At 36.1% G+C, this 17725-nt stretch overlaps 1 protein-coding gene across 6 annotated transcripts in view; it reads right to left on the reverse strand.

Annotated features, from left to right (window-relative positions):
* PALS1 (protein associated with LIN7 1, MAGUK p55 family member) overlaps positions 1 to 17725 on the reverse strand; it is a 36411-nt gene that overhangs the window by 15487 nt on the left and 3199 nt on the right. For 3 of the 6 annotated variants that reach the window (XM_075713199.1, XM_075713200.1, XM_075713196.1), the window contains exons 3-5: positions 13477 to 13991; positions 6231 to 6439; positions 234 to 311 (exon numbers count right to left, since the gene is read on the reverse strand). In XM_075713199.1, coding sequence (XP_075569314.1) covers positions 234 to 311; positions 6231 to 6439; positions 13477 to 13843 — 654 coding nt within the window. In that variant the 5' untranslated portion in view covers positions 13844 to 13991. Of the gene's footprint in view, positions 1 to 233; positions 312 to 6230; positions 6440 to 13476; positions 13992 to 15717; positions 15748 to 17725 lie in introns of those variants that run through there. The other 3 variants (XM_075713201.1, XM_075713198.1, XM_075713197.1) reach the window with 2 other exon arrangements.

Genomic DNA, 17725 nt, shown 5'->3' on the forward strand with positions numbered 1-17725 from the left:
CCTGTAATACATGTAGCAAGGGCTGAAAACAATCATGTAGTACACTTGATTAGAAGTTTCCATCAGTTGCTGGAAATTGGAAACTTCTCATCCTAGAAAAATACTAGATTTGCACAGAGCTGAAGAATAAAATCCATCCTTGCCCAGTCAGCCCAAAACATTTGCAAAAAAGTTATATTGAAAACAGCATCAAGAAATACATCCCATAGATTAGAAGTTCCATTTTGTTTTACCTGCATGTGAGGGGCATTCAGCAAAGCATTAAGCTCCTGCCCATCCTTATGGTGACTGGGTTTCAAAACACTCTGTACCTAAAAAGAAATCAAGCAGTAAAACTCTTAACCTACCCAGTGATTTATCAATCTTACCTCCCCCACTCAAGCACAAACCCCTCGTTTCAATTATTCATTTTACTGAAAGTAAAGTATATCCACTTAATTGTTACACTGACTGATTGAACTTAATCTGGTGCACATTAGGAAAACATGCAATAAGACCACAGGACACCTCCAGCATATCTTGCCTCAGTAATTATCTACCAAATCTAAGCTGGTATGCAGTGCATCACACAGATGTATCAATACCAGAGACTGGCAATGAGCTCAGCTACCACAAAGATGCACACAAAAAAATCAAACTCTAGAAAGGAACATGATAGTGAAATCAGTCACAATGAAGTCCATTATGTGAATATGCTGGGTCTTTTAAAATCAACATCAACATGACTAGCCTCCCTTTTCCTTAAAAGCAGATAGTTTATTTTTACCCAAACTATTTCCACCAACAGCAAGACAAAAGATTCCAGGTTAGGTTTTGCAAAGCATCCTGGAGCCCCTGCCTCAGAAAGTGTATGAGTTGAAACATCCAAAGGTCCCAGAAAACCAGGTTTCTTTGGCTGGTTCCAAAATAATCCACATAAACACAAGGACGGTTTTTGCTCAAGTAGCTTCGGTGGCCTAACAAGGTTACCAAACGTGTTGCCATCATCTCTTGCAAATATTAGAAAATCCTGGTATGCTTATAGAGAAAGCCAGGAACAGGGAAGTCCCTCTTATCTAAAGGTGAGGATGAAGAAGATACTTTCCATAGCCACTATCCTCTGGCCTAATCTGACCAAAGGCACACAAGTCTAAAACCACGAATGAAAACAGACATCAAGAATAGATTATACATACCAGAGCAGCAGCTTTCAGTGGGATGGAAAACATTTTTTTTCCCCAAAAAGCTTTTTACTCTTAAGGGGAAAGTAACATGGCATTAACACAGAATCAAGAAACCACAAGTTCCAAAGTGAAAATAATTAAGCTTTTTGTGTGATCTAACAATATCTAAATGTCTGAAGAGCCTCTATCTATGAGCAATTATCTACAGAAATGCTAACAACTCTCTTGGATGCTACCAGATGACTGCACTGAAAACAGTAAAGATACTTCTAAATTCTAGCACAAGCCACTAAATGAACCATTTCCCATGGAGCAACATCCTGGGCTTAGCAATAAACCTGGCACAACCTCCAAAAGCCTCCTTTCTGACATCCCTAGGACATGCTTCATGGTGAGCAAACCTAGTACAGCTTAGAAAAGTCAAACAAAATCAGTTTTTTACTGATTTCTTTAAAACCCTAGAGAACAGGAAGAATTCAGCTTCACAGAAGGCCTGACCTCAGTCATACCTCTGAACTGGCCAGGAAGCTATTACCCCCGGCTTAGCCTGAATTTTGGGATACTGTATAGCAGACAGAGCACTATAAAGGATATATTTCACTAACAAACTTTTCCTCTGTGTTGAAAGGTGAGATTCTTCTATACAAAAGACTTTCTCATAGAGTTTTATTTAAGGTCTCTAACTTTCAAGTGACTTTTAGTTCCTTTCTTGAGGAAGCTACAAGAAGCTTTAAAGCCTTATTTATCCAATCTTTATGACCCTTTTACAGGAATACCTACTCAGAAAGCAAGACAACCTTTTGAATGCAAGGTCAGAGGTTGGGGATTTGACAGGGGAGAAGAAAGCAACCAGGCCCACCCAGTCATTCTGTGTGTGGTGAATATCCTTCAAGCTGAATTTCTGCTTTGAAAAATGTAATTATCCAAAACTTTAATAGCCCCCCCCCCCCCCTTTAAGAGAAAGATACATTTATTATTTAATCAAGCACTAGGAAAGCTTCAGACTACATATACACCACTTATTACACCAGTATTGCCACATGCCAGGTTCCTTTGTTACTCGTGGTAACGAATCCCACAGTTTTATCAGACGAAGAAATTTGAATGTAGGCTGTCATTCCAGAAGTGACACACTACAGATAGCACAGGCAATCCACACTAAATACGTGGCAATAATAGTATTTTCTTAACTCTTCAGCCTAGTTTTTATGGTTAATTACATTAACTTTAGTTCAAGCAACCCCCAAAAAGCTATCAATTTGGTTTCATTACACACACCACAATTTGGAGGCATACCCTCGAGTGATATTAAACACTCAGAATTTAACGGCACTGGCAAAATCCTGTTGTTGTTTACTCTCAGGTGAGCAGGACTGTCAGAGGGACTACACACACAGAATAACGCACTTACACCAAAAGTTATAAGCTTCCAGTGCATCCTCTCAAAAGTACTGATCTACTTTAATTGCCTGCGCTTGCTGAAGTGAACAGTAGCAAGTCCGAAACCTTTAGAAACACAGCCTATATAAATTAAGCCTATTAAGTATATTTAGTAGCAAGAACATCTTTAAGGTATTTGATATGAGCTGTTACAGGCCAAAAATTACAAACTGTCTTGAATGATGCATCAAATACCCTTACAAGGTCAAGATTCAGACCACATTCCCATAATCCTTGCCCCCATCTTGGTCAAGTTTAAATGGATTTAGAATCAATTTAATTACACTTGATGTTTACTGGCTATTTTTAGTATACCACATTACATGAAGATTAGGTCTCTAAAATAACATTCCTTAAGCTCAAATGCTTCATTCCACCTTTTTAATTCAATTAAAGTTTCTTTAAAAAAAAAAAAAAAAAAAAAGGAGAAATCTTGAATTGTTGGTGCTTGGTTATCAGACTCGGTGGGACAAGTTAACTGTACAAGTGTACTAGAAAATAAAAATGTACCTTTCCACTCTCATGTATTGTCAGTGGTTAAAAAAATTGAAAATAAAAAAAAGTTTTCACAACACACTGTTCATATACATTATGTTTTATAAAAACAAATCATCAATTAAAGAGTAAATGAAAAGATTTTTTTGAATTAAGTTCAGTGTGTGAAATGATAATTCCCCTCAAACACACTTCCAAAAGTGTAGTTTAATTAATTTAATAGTAATTTTTACCTTTTTTTTTTTAAAGGGAGGATGTTTATTATTAATATTATTATAATGTTGCAAACTGTCTTTTCCTGTAAGAGCTACAGAAGCGTGAGCTCTAGAACAGGTTCTCTTCCACACCATAAAGCCCCAAATAAAATATGTCTGTAGCTTTAAATTAGGACACACACTCTAGATGACCTGTGCACTAAAATATGCACATTAGCATTACCTGCCATTTAAAATTAATGTTATGCACGTATCTGCTATTTTTCTTTCTTGTAATGTCTCGTGGCTTTTATCATCAAGATGTTATCAGTATCTTAAATCCAGGCTTTTGCAAGTGTCTTTTCAAAAACACCCTGAAGTAAGTAAACAAACTGCTTTCTGGGGGAGCCTCCCATGCCAATATTTAGGGATGGAAAAAGCAAAAGACACAACCAAAAACCACAATACAAGAGAAAACGTTGGCATGCAAGATAGACACATTGTCAGGGTAAAAACAACCAAACAACAAACCACCAAAACAAAAAACAACCAAAAAACCAAAACCAAACCCAAATTTTCCTAAAGCAGAAATAATTTCCTCCCATACTGCTACCACAACAAATACAGAAGCCTTTCCCAAAAGGAATAAAGGATCTGAAAAATGAGCGTAAGATCTTCTATTCAGGCAAGACTAGGAAATACAGAATGATGCGAATGGAGGCCTCAAAGTCTTCCTCTTGAGACACTTCTGTCAGTAACAGAAATATTTGTCCTGAATTTCCAGCTCAATCATTTCAGGATGGTATTTAACATATTGCAAAATACAAGTCACTTAAATACACCAGAAGCTGAATCACTGAGAAACTAGATTACATCTGAAAATGGGAAAAGACATATGCAATATATTGACTTTTCAGGAATTTCAAGTCTGGACAAAACAGGGATGGGAGATGAAGAGTAAAAATGAGTACAGGAATATGTTTGCCTTTTATGTAATAGTCTCCTGGGTGATGACAAAATTACATCTGTTTGAAAATTTTAGATTAAAGAAATATTTTCTTTATGCTTAACCTTCTTTATGGATTGCTAAGAGACACAAAACTGGCTTTGCACCACCTTCTGATTTTAGGATTTACCAAATCACCTGAAAAAAAGAGAGGAATGTATTGGGAAGGTAAGGGGTAGGGAAGATGGGGAGGAATATTAAACTTTGAAAACAGACCTAGAATTTTCCTGCGCGTATTTTCTTCTTGGCAACTTCTATTAAGCAGCAAATAAAATTACATCATATCCATGAAGGGGAAAAAACAGCTTTCTTAAGAGATAAATCTGTAACATGCCATATTATAAATGAAGATTCAAAAACTCTAGCTTGTATCTGAATGAAATCCCAAACTAGGCTTGTGTAAAGTGGGTGTTTGGGGAAGTAGTTTACAAACAGAAGTTAACTGAAAAGGTTCCTTCAGGCTTGCAGACATTGAAGAAGCCTAGTGAGGATCCTCTAGCAGCCTACAGGCTGATGAATAAGCCAGAGGGAAGCTCATATGTAAAATACTCCCACCCAGTTTTGGCACAGTCTTACTGACAAACCTAAACAGGAAAATCCCGAGCTGCAGTTTAATCAGCACACTGCACCTTTAGATAACATTTAAATGATGTCCCTCAAGAATCAGTAATTTCTTCTACACAAGAACTTCAAGCTTGCTACAATGCTGTTTTCCTTGACTTACGAGGTTAAAGTCTAGAAAAAGGGAGAAGAGTGGAAAGAGCTGTTGAAAAAAAATTGCTTCAGGCAGAAGGAAAACCAGATACTTTAAAAAAAAAAAAAATCAACTTTCTGCCATACTGAAATTAGAGAGATGTGCCTTTGAGCAACTGGAGAATAGGTATATCCTGGCTCAGGTACTCCAACTGCTGTACCTGAGCCAGTTTTGAACAGGTAACTTTGGTTCACTGGGTGCTAAATGTGGAGCATTTACCCAGCCTCCGGATCTGGCTTTCCTGAACACTACAGTGCTATGCTTGCACTGATACTGGTATTCAAGCTAGCTAGTCTAAAGTTAACAAATGTATATCCGTGTAAGGAATAGCCACACTTCACTGCAATATATACATGCACCAGGCCATGGAACATGAAGATAAGTCATTGCGGAACCCCTCAGAGGGTCTTAGCTGCATCCAGCCACATGTGAAAACTGATTCTGTTCACAGCAACTTTGTATCTGATGAGTTTCTGGTAAATTATTACTAATGCGTATAAAGCTGTTGTATGCATGTATTGCCCATCTATATTCAAGTGAATAAGCCTCAAAGAAAGTAAACCTGGCTGAAACTGTAAAAGATCTGACTGAAAAAATTAAAGTTAAAAATCTTGCTCAAGTAAACTTCTAAAAGTATACTTTAATAATTTCTAAAAGACATACCAGATCTTATAAAAGAGCTGTCATCTGTCAGACAAAAATTAAGTGTAATCTGACCATCACAGCAGTAATTAAAACATTGAAATGAAGTATTATGGGATCTGTTGCTCACTCTAAAGCAGAATGCTCGTTTCCAGTATGGTTGTATTTTCAGAGATGCCTCCCAATTTAAGAACCATGGCTCAACTGACAGGAAAGTCACAATAATAGAGCGCTAGGAATAAAGAATACTGAGGAGAAGAGAGTTAGATTTTCATTAACTACTCCCTTTTCCTATGTTTAAGCTTAGTACCTTTGCTGTCACATATCTGTCCATGCTAAAAAGGAAGTTCTTATCCCCAAAATATTTTTCTGGTTACTGTCTGGAAATCTGGAAAAACCTGATATAGCAATCAGTGACTATTATAATGCCTTTCATATTCAACATTCAATAACTCAGACAAGCTTGACAAGTACATATTTCAACAACAGCTATGATTATAGGTTTCATACATATCAGAGATGCATACTGTACATACCTCTTGCGCTAGTTCTTGTGCATTGGAGATGAGAGGATATGGAGGGCTGGCTTTGTTCATGTGCACTGTAACAGCATTGTGTATCTTAAATGCATTCTGAAAATCAGTATTTTGAACAAGCTGTAAAATGAGAGAGATATCCTCTTGGCTCTGAGGGTCTACCAAAACGTGCTGGATATGCTTAAGAGAAGTTAACAGTTCTTCCACTTCTAGGTAGGAAATAACAAAATACAAATAAGGTATGAGTTAACAAGATTCATAATTAATGTTGATATTAAGATTTTTACCAAAAATTTTTTTTGCTGTTCACTTTTTAATCAGCAATGATGTATGCAAATGTTTAGTTACCCATTATTCACTCTGACTTTTATTAGCAGAACATATCTGAATCAAAAAGAGGACCCCAAGTTGGTAAAAGGAGAAATAAAAAAGCTAATACACTCTTTAAATTTAAATTCCTATTGCAGGAGCAGTTCTTCTCTGAAAGAAATCACTGATACGTAAAAGATCCAATAACGGCAGCTCATGTATAGCTAAATGGGAATGAAGGCCTATTTTGCAATATGAAAATAACTCCTTTGCTAAACTAATGTTGATGCACTGAATATTCTCCGTTATTTTGATACATCTTTCCATGTGTATCTGCCACATATGGCAGATATGTATGTGTATCTCAACTAAATATTGCTTACTTACAGAATGATTGTTTGATAAGTAAACTACACTCAATTTCTAAACATAAAATTATGCTCAGCCTTAGCACATTAAAATAAAAAGGTAAGGATGAAGAAAAAAAAAAAAAAACAAAAAACCAAACCATCTATGGTCAGAGTTCTGAAGGTCATCTGCACCAGAAGAAAGTTCACGTCTTTTACCTACAAGATTATGAGTTCTGCTTGGACCATAAAAGAATTTTAGCATATTTTAATAACCAGTTTCTAAATGTTTGCAGAATACTATATATGTACTACATTCTTGAGCTTCAAGAACTAATCTGATACTTTAGGGGTGCTTTTTAAAGACTTTCAAAAGATTTACATTTTTTTAAACAAATCTGAATTTCTGCAAAATGTCACTTCTCAATATTAAATACTTGTGAGGCTACCTAAAACAAGGAATATGAATCATACCTATACTGCATATAAATGCAGGTAAGAAACGCTCAAGCAGACCAAAAAAAACAGCGGATGTTTTGAGCCTGAAATAATATATGCATTCTCACACATTATCAAAAAACGTCTGTTCAGCCACAATTGGCTGGTCGGCTATCTTTTATTTGAATAAATTCAAGTAAGCTAGAATTTTGAATCCTGGTATTTTAAAAAATGAACAACAAAGAAAATCCCAAATTTTAAAACTGTCAGTTGATACTGAGGTCAATCTCCTTTACTGGTATAAAAATATCAGCTTTGAGAATTATTTTTAAGTTTTAGCCACCATCATTTATTCATTATGAGCTAATTAAATTAACACTAAAACAGGAATGCTATCAAGACATCAGCTAATTTGCATTTTTAACATGAAAAATCACAGTAGATACTGATCACTAACACACGGATTTGTTCTGTCAAGAAGTTTCCTTTACCTATTTTGAACCTGAAATTCACCAGTACACTGAACACAATGCTAGACTCAAACTTGTTGAGCACAAGATTAAAATGGTTGATAAACGGGCACATGAAAACCATAAAGCCTAATAAAATATGCATTTCAAACAAGTTTAGTGGCTTTCATTTTGGACAAAGCATACCTACATACATGTTTTCAATTTTGAGTTTGCAAGTCAGTCTTCTGTATAATAAAAGGAAATAAACAATCCAGAGCTAATACTCTTGTACTTTACTGTCTGCAGGACAATAAAAAAAATAATAAAAAAAACCCTACAAAACCATTCCACACATGCTAAAAACATCCTACCCACCAAAGGTCAAGGGCTTCTTCCTGTAACCACCAAGGAAACAAAGGGCAGTAGTACAAAAGCTGTATGGAAAGCTCGATACCGGCTGTGCAGGATATTCCACAGGTGAAATCCAGTACAGCTCACAACACTAATTAAGGCAGCCAATGTCTCACTAGGAAACTGTATACACAATATACTGCCTATCACACAGGAGGAAATGACATTTGGAGAGAAGGCTAAAGAACACTCCACAAGCAAGAATATTTGCTAAACAGGACATTGTCAGCTGGCAAATGTCTTGCCTAGTGGGGAATGCAGACTACGAAAAAAAAAAGTAGTGTAAACCAGTCAGATGTTATTGTAAAGTTCCTACCGATACCTGTTCAGTTAAAAAACACACCAACCCAAAATTCTGCTATTTGTTACTGTTACCAGATTCAAAAACCAGTGAGGCATTAAAGAAGAACCTAACATCTAACTCTTCCTATGCATAACTATTTTATTCAATTATTTCTGAATTATCTATACCCCCTTATATATCTGAGAATTCAAATACATACACACATATGTACACACACAATTCTCTCATACATATTCCATAGAAGATATAAATACATATAGAAAGATAGACATCTTTTTATCTATAATAAAGATGTCCTGTTCCTAGATACCTCTACATATTCTCTTTTCAGCACTTTCCTAGTTCCTTCTGTGTCACCCTTTCTCACAAACTACCACAGTACTCTCCTCCCCACATAATTCCCTTCTACAATGAATCTTAATCTGTGCTGGATGCAAAAGCCCTATACCAAACGATTCCCCCCACCATGAAACAGCAAAGAAATACACTCCTCATCATGATTCTAAAAGAGAAATAATGCTTGAAAGGAGTGAAATAAAATATTCCCCAAAAGCTAGCAATCCATTTCCTAGTCACTTGTTTAATAAAAAACCCATACACATAAAACCACATACAAATCTGCCTTTATGCATGCCTAATTCTTTCTAGGTTCCTGTTTCTGAATTCTAAATCACAGATTAGATTTCAGTGCAGGGTTTTTTTGCTTGGTTTGGTCTTTTTTAAAAAAAAACATAAATGCCAGGTAACAAAAGACTCCATCTCTAGACATTTCCTATTGAAAGGGTTGTCTGGAGGGGAAAAAAGTTCAGTAAAAGACTAACATCTGCATTTACTCACAGAAAATTGTCAGGGTTCTTTTGCAGAACAAGTCCATTTTTTAATCGCAGATCAATTAGCAATCGACCACTTTTTTTTAAAGTCTTCTTTTACAAGAAGCGTTGCAGCCTTTTTTCCATTAGGCTATGAAATGGCTGGAATGTGACTGAGCACTGTGCGATATACACATTAATCAAAAGACTGCTGGGGCAAAAGTATGCAACTGCAGGGGAGGACCCATGGTCACAGCTTAACATGTTAGATTAGAAAAAGAAGGAAAGAAAACAGTTGCTGTTTATCACCTTAAACAAAAAGCTATGAACAGCAAACTTAAGAAGACATATTTTGCTTTATTATATGTCAGCACCAATATCTCAATTCCCAAGCTTTTTTATAGATCTCTAGAGTACTCTGTGTGCTGGTACTAGCACTCTAATGCTCCATATAGTACTTGAATCACAGGGCTAAGAAAGTATTGTTGTATCCAAAACTATTTCTGAAAGTTTATTTAGAACATTTTTAAACAAGTTTTGCCCAAGGTATAAAAACAAAAAATAGGCGGCTTTTCCCCTAAAAAAAATAAATTTCACTGTAGCCACAAAAGGTTTACTTACATGAGACATCAGTAACTTGTTTAACTAAATAAATTAACTGAATGAACTGTAGCAAACAAAAATTTCTGCATTTTATAGAAACATACTGCTGTGAAAAAGCCAGTTAAATACTTAGACGCATATGTTCTAGGTGCACAGAAAGTTATTTCCATTCACACAGCTGTCTAAATCATATACTGTTTTGATAACAAACATGGCCTTTAAAATTGTATTAAGTGTCCTGTTTTGTTTTTATAAATAAAATTAAGTTTGTTTAATCTAGTCTGCTTTTTTTTTAAAAAAAAGATGAAAAGATTAAAGACTTCGGAACAATCTGCCAAATTAGACATTGGCACTTCTGAAACATTTTCAAAACTAAAAATACAGACAATCAGGTCAATATTCTTATTTAAAACACGTATCTTTAGCAGAGGCTTTATGGATTAACACACCAAAAAAACCCCGGTACCTACAAAAAAGCAAAACTAAAATCAATATTTTAAAAAAGACTGAATAAGGGTAGTTTAAAATCTTTATAATTCACTAGCACCTGCCCAGTTTTATTTGGGGTTCTCCTAACAAAGCTTACAGATTTGTGAAAGTGACTAAGCACTCTCACCTGGACAGCAAAAGTGGAAAGATGGAGAGTCAGGAGCAGCGTAGATCAGAAATTCAGTATAACCAAACAGACAAACTGTAAAAATTTCACATACTAACAGTGATTTTTTAGACAAAGTCATGGGCTAGCAAGTTTTCTGGAGACCAAAAAGTTGTATTGTAAATTTTAAAAAATCTGGCCTCTCCAACTCAGGTATTCAATAAAAATGCAGAAGTATTAACGATAATGGACTCAAATCCTCTCTATGAAACTGTATTATTTTGTAAATGTGCATATGTGTGTGTATATTCATAAGGCAACATCCTCAGTCCTGAAACTAACCAGGAACAGACAACTTTCAGAATTAAAAAAAAAATACATTCTTTTGAAATTCAGCCAAAGTGTCAGATGTTAGAATGATTAATCCAGAAACTGGAAAAAGGACATGCTTAATAGTGGAGGAAAATTCTGGAAAAGCCAAGCTACTGCAGAAGCACTTTGTTAAATTTAAAATTGTGACTCAGTTTTTGACAGCACTAATGACTGAAGAGTTTCTTTATGGACTATACAGGTTAAGAGATCACAGCATTTCATTTAGAACTTATTTTTTTAAGTTCTTTTATACTCAACTGTGATGTTGAGCTGTTGCAATTGAAAGCACCACTCTTAAATCCTCTTCTCTTAAATCTTAAGTCTATAATTGTTACTATAATTCTGTCTGGCAAGGAAATAACGGTAGTATGTTTGCATGCCTGTCAATATTATGTCATGACTTCTTTGATTGAAATACATGCCTATGAAGCCCTAATTCAGCTTGCTGGTGCATACATGGATATATCATGTTTTAGTCCAATTACATCTCCTAAAGCTCCTTGCCTTTCTAGCTCAAAGAACAGACCATATTCACTCAGCAAGCTAGTCAATACTTCTGCGCTATGCACATACTTTTAAGCCTTATTTACTGCAATTCAGAGTAGAGACAGACATCATTAGTTTTCTGATTTTCATGGTATCCAAACACTGAGGAGAATAGCTTTAGTTAAATCATGCAATTTACTACTGTGCTTTTACAGAAATATGCTAACAGCAGAACAATGACAAGACCCAAGCTTCAATTACAAAAGCGAAGAGGAGTTTGTCCTCATGGACAAAATCATCTAGTAATTTCCCTTCAAGATTTATCTCCTTCCACATACACACCTCTATACTCTTGTGTTTGGTGTTTTTCTTCTTACATCAAGTATTCACACAATCCTAGCTTCCATTCGCACCAATTTCCCCCCTTTTCTTCTGGCTGAGCCAAACCTAGTTTCCTCCTTCCAGCTTTTCACAAATATTGTCCTCCTCTGACAATCTCTCAGCTTCCCCCACAGCCTGTACCCATTTCATCCCCACACTGAGAGATTTTCAAAATAGCCTTTCATCATCACAGTAATTTCTCCACCATTGTCTCTCCTGTTCCAACACCTTCAGTCTACCCCAGCTCCTTACTGGTTGGTTCTCAGGCTTCTCAGACCCATATTTATTACTTATTTCTCTCGTTCCTACTGGCTTCCATGCCTAGCTGCTTTGCCCATCGGTTTCCACCTAGCCCCCCTCCAAGTTCTCAGCAATCTCTGGCATAAAACCTAGCCTCAGCTTTCTAATTCCAAGTCACACTCTCTCCTCCCTTCTGTAGTTCCAATTCCCAGTTCCTCCTGTAGCTAGTCTTCAGAGCTTTTAGTCACTGCGGCTAAGCAAGTCCCAACGGAAGTCACTTCTACTGTTTGATGTCAATCTTCACATCTGCTTTGTGTTCTCTCTAAGGAGACAATTTCACAATCAAATATCTAACACTTCTTGAAGTACAGAATCTGGTGCTTACAGAGATGTCTTGGACAGAAGCTGACAAGCCCTGCACAAGAACAAGGTACACCTGCCTTGTTTGTAACTGACCCCACTTTAAGCAGGAGGTTGGACGGGATGAATTCCCAAAGACCCTTTCAACCTAAATTTTCCTGAAGAGGGATTTGTACAATAAGGATTACCAGAGTTTGTGGAATAGAGCCATATCTTTAGCAGAAATGTTGCTCAAGCACACAAATACTAAAGATGAAGCAAAAAAAAAAATTAGCAATTTGACAGCTGTTTTTCACTCTGTGTTCTCAACTACCAGCCAACAGGAAAGAATAGCAAGAATCTTTAGTGCAGCCCAAAAAAATGGCACCTTTTTAAAGCAGTCTGGATCTCAGAACAGGTATAGATTTGGAAATCTGGACTCCCACAAATTCCCAGTGCCTCTTTTTCACTTCAGTGATACACCACACTTTAGATAGATAGACACTTATGTTTGAGGAAGAAAGGTTGGAAACTTTTTCTATGCAAGCATAGTCAAAGCAATGACAGCTACGAAATGAACAATTTCAGAATCTATTTCTTCAAAAATTACTAACATTAAATTTTCATCAATGTCTAATTGCCAAGGTAAGCAGATTTTCATTACCAATGCCAGTACTTTAAGAGAAAATGTAAATTATATTAGGTGATAACTGATAATGCAAGACACCCACAATAAGAAGAAATCACCAGCACGCTTCTCCTTAAAATATTAAAAACTCTTGCATTTTGATTTTAAATGGCAATAAGTGTTTATTCATTGCTTATTCTGGTCTGTTCTTCACCAGACATAATAAAATTGTCTATTACTTCCATGATTTTCCCCAGCCTAAAGAGGATGGCAACATCCACTGAATTCATTAGTTACCTACAGGGTATTTAACTGTTCCCCAAATAGATCAGTTTTGAAAAGCCACTTGCTGAAGCACATAGCCTGGTGCTTGGCTAAATAAATAAAGTCCAAACCAACAGAAATCCAAAGGACCAGAAGACTTTAAATCTGTATAGGAAGAATTAGCTAAATTACGTTTTCAGTGGCCTAAAAGAACATCAATATCAACTAAATATTTTCTCCATTAGCCTATTCATTGCATTTTACCTACCTAGTGTCTTCACAGTGTAATGAGGACTCTCCAAAACAATTCCTTCTTCTGTGTCAAATATTGGATTATCTATTCCAGTTTTAGGAGGAATTTGTGCTAGTTTCTTTAGCCTCATGGAAGCAGTAAGGTCCAGTTCTTGTTTCTTTCCCTCTTCCTCCCGTCTGCGCCTTATGTCCTCCTGCTGCTGACGGATTCGCTCAAGCTGAGCGCTCCGCCGCATGGGCATCATCCTGGAGCCCAAATCCCCAGGGCAATCAACAGCCATTTCTCTGTGCTTCTGAGATTCCTCAGGAGATGCAAGATCCACATTTTTTGCTTCACTGTCAGAATCTTCTGTGATATGTCCATTCATATGAGAAGTTGTCATGATTATTTGTAATTATGCTTGTTCTCTTCAAACAGAAATGCTGTTATTAGGCCAGTTTTTGTTATGATGTTGTGTAAAATCCATTATAACTTCAAAAGTATTTCCCTTCCATCACTGAAGAAGCTGAAGAAACATTCAGGAAGAAAACCTAATGAAAGATATTCAAAAGAAGCTAGTGAATAACTGCCTTAATAAGAAAACACCTAAGACAGTTCTCCAGGTCCCCAGGCATCAGAACAATGGAACTTTTCCTCCACATTCACACAGTGCTTCTTCCCCTGCTAAGAACTACAGAATCCTCACAAATCTGTTTCACACATTATAGTAAACTTCACATGCCTATGTTAGAAAACCAGTACTGTTCAAACTAATGCTAAAGTCTCTTATATTTCCCAGTCAAAGCAGTGGAGATTCTGCACTTAACACACACAACTGCAAATCAGTTTTCTGAAAGTTCCCACTACCTTTTAATTTATTATTTCATTCTTAAGAATTCCCCGCACAAACCATGCTTATGATCCTACAAACACTAAATATGAATAACTTGTTATAAACAACATGTTCACAAGAAGTTTAATAAGTAAAAATATTCACATTTATTGTTCATAAATTGAGGCATTTTTACATAAACATTGCTTCCCAGCTTCAGAGAAGACAGGTCTGGCACAGAGTTCTTCCAAAAGATACTATCTAAAGCAGTCTGGAGCTGCACTTTACACAATTCCAAGTACGGATAAAGTCCTAGGATAAGGGTCAGACAGTTCTGGTTAGCAGCTATCCTTAATACTTCCTACAGGTATGCATTAAAGCAGAAAGCATTAAATACAAGAGTAAAAATCCTTCTGTGGGTATACAGCAGTACAGATTTGACAGAGAACAATAATTAATTTCCATAGTCAAGTAGTGATATTCGGCTATATGCCTTACACCTTACTCTGTTTTCTCATTCCTGATGATTCAGGCTAAAGAACTTAAGTGTCCTGATAAATATAACCACTCGGCTCTTAAATATAACACATACAACAATGTGTTTCATACCACGCTGCCTTTCTGTATCACAAAGCCAAATGATACATTATCCTCAATATGTCCCATTAAAAGGTCATAAAATTAATAAACAGTTGTGATGGTATTACCAATATGCATAACTTTTCAAGTTCCTTTTTATAATTTTTTTTTGATTTACTGAAAGGAAATACTACAGAATATCTCAAAGTTTTATTATACACTGGAAGCACCAAGACAAAAAAACCCAACAACTTTCTTAAACAAAATATTTGTGTTTGGAGGAGGAAGGGAAAGATGCTTATGTTGCAATTAAGTTGAAAATTAAATATCAATAGTGCTGTTTTGGAGGAGCAGCAATAGAAACTCCTACACAAGTTTCTGCCAGCTTGCAATTCTAAATAAGTACAGCTTTTCATTTTCATAAGGGGTGGTATACAGCTACACACAGCAACACCAAAACAATTTCACTTGTTTCCTGTCTAGCCGCTACTACCAGTTGTTACTAAGATCTTCCAAGTAAATATTAAAGCATTTCTATGACAGTAAAAATTCTTTTCTGCCTTTAAAAGATACTTAATTGCACTGCACTGGTATGTAAAAATTATTTCAATGCTCAAAGTTCCCACAGTCAGAAAAAATTCAGGCAACAAAAGCAGCCCATCAAAAGCTGCACAGTAGTGGGGCTAGCACTGCGAGTACCACACAATTATTTGGTGCCTGTAAAACTTTCAGTTAGTGCCCAACTTAAAAAGAACAGCTTTGCAAAGAATAAAGTCACACTGAAGTTAGCATTCAGACAGGGTTATATAAAGCACCATATCAAAAAAAGGTGTCTGAAATTCAGAGAAAGGCAGATAACAATTTACCAAAATGATCCTCGGAAAGCCACGTTTCCCCTTCTGTAAAGGCAACTTCACTGTACAGAAATGCCAATCCCAAAAAAGGAAGTCTCACTGGGTACAATAAAATTGCAAGGAGTTCTGATTTAACGGTGGGTGGAAGATGTTTCAAGTTCTCTTTCCTCCACATTGTACTGGCCACAGCTTGTCTGAAGACTGAGCCTTTTGAAAGTTACATTCATCTTTTTTCAACTCTGACAAGCTGAAAGAAAACTCACATTCCTCAGTCCATATGGTACAACTAACAGGTGTCGAAATAACTTGAGGGAATGAATAATATCCATTTACTCAGCACTAAAGAAGTCAAAACCACTACCTGAGGACATGCAAGAAGTAAAATGAAACTCTAAAAGATACCATCGTAACAATCACGTGTAAGATAAATAACGTCACACTCACTAAAGATAAAGAATCTACACATCAGAAAATGAAGTTGATGGCAAATATTTAATAACCAGTAAAAAATATTTAAGGTGGGATTAGCTATTTCCTCCATCCAATTTAAAAGTACTGGCTATCTAAGACAAAGAGCATCTTTGAGGTTAAGTCAGAAAAAGGGTGCAACAAAACCTCACATATCTGTATATAGCATGAGAAGTTTTTAAATCTCTCTAGTTTAGTAATAAGCACTGAAGACCAGAGAAACAAAAATATAGTCTGAGGTAAATACTAGTAATAGGCAACCATTAGTAACATTGCTTAGATTTTCAGCATAAGCTCCATGCAAGATGCAAAGGGCATATAAATTCTGGAAACAGAGTTACTGAGACATTTAAGTGGCCTGTGCTAATAGCTGCTCACTTTCAGTGTTTCAGATCCGACTTAAATCAGTTAAAGAAACAAAAGTTACAGAAAATGAGTTCTCCTGCAGTCACACTTTAACAGCAGTATTCAGAAAACTGGCATCAAAATTTAAGAGAGTTTTAGGAGAATTTTAAATAGGAAGTATTTTTGATATCCCAGAAAGTTAGATGTGTCTGAAGCAAGCAATAAGCAGTACAGCCAAAGCAATCACAGTCAGATAATACAAAAGATGATATGAAATATCACTTATCAGGAAGCCTAAAATTTGACACTACTGAAATAGCAAACCCACTCCACAAAAACCCGAGCCCCCAGATATAACTAGTTGGCATCCATAAAAAGCATAGGCATGCTGCAAGTCTGGAATGCTGGAGCAACTTCCTTTAATCAAAGAACTTCTGATAATGGGTGACTCCTTCCAAACCTAAGCCCAGTGTTCTTTCTGCTGTCTCAAGTCTGTTTCAGACATCACAAACCCTCATCCCCAACAGTTCTGGAAAAATGCTACTGCCCAATTGCAACAAATGAAATAAGCACATAAGGAAAAAAAAAAATTAGATCAGCTCTGAAGTCCCTCTCTACAACGGTCCTAAGGAATTTAAAATGTGAAATACAACACTGATAAAATGTTAACCCAGTCCTCAAATTAAGGTGTGGTGTAGCTGAGGTTAAAAGTAAGATTCAGCTTGAGGCAGGCACCAGGAACAAAAAAATGTATTCTAACCAATAAGCATGGCATCAAAAGTCTTATGATGAATAATTTCAGAAACAATTTTTCTTGGCTTTTCTTTCTGAAGGTTTCTTTTGCAATTTTAAAAATCCCAAGATAACAATAAGGGAAGGTTGTTATACCAGGTCTGTTCTCTGCAAGTTGTGGATCACCCAATAAACCAGCTTTTCAGCCCAAGGGGAGCTGATTTTGTTACACTAATTCTTATACTAAGGAGGAGAATTTACAGACATACTCAATAACACTGATTTTTACTACAACATATGTAAAATATATAGAAAAATATTTGGAATTAACAGAATTCTTTTCCACTTTAGAACTTGGTATTATCAGTTTTTATACTTTTTAGGTATGTACAAGTCTCTCTGTGTTACGCAGAGTTTGGCTGCTCAAAGTTTAATAGGGTTAAATTGTGGCTCTGACTGTCTTCCTTTGAACTGC

The sequence above is a fragment of the Pelecanus crispus genome, chromosome 6 (assembly GCF_030463565.1).
Source record: "Pelecanus crispus isolate bPelCri1 chromosome 6, bPelCri1.pri, whole genome shotgun sequence".
Taxonomy (NCBI): domain Eukaryota; kingdom Metazoa; phylum Chordata; class Aves; order Pelecaniformes; family Pelecanidae; genus Pelecanus; species Pelecanus crispus.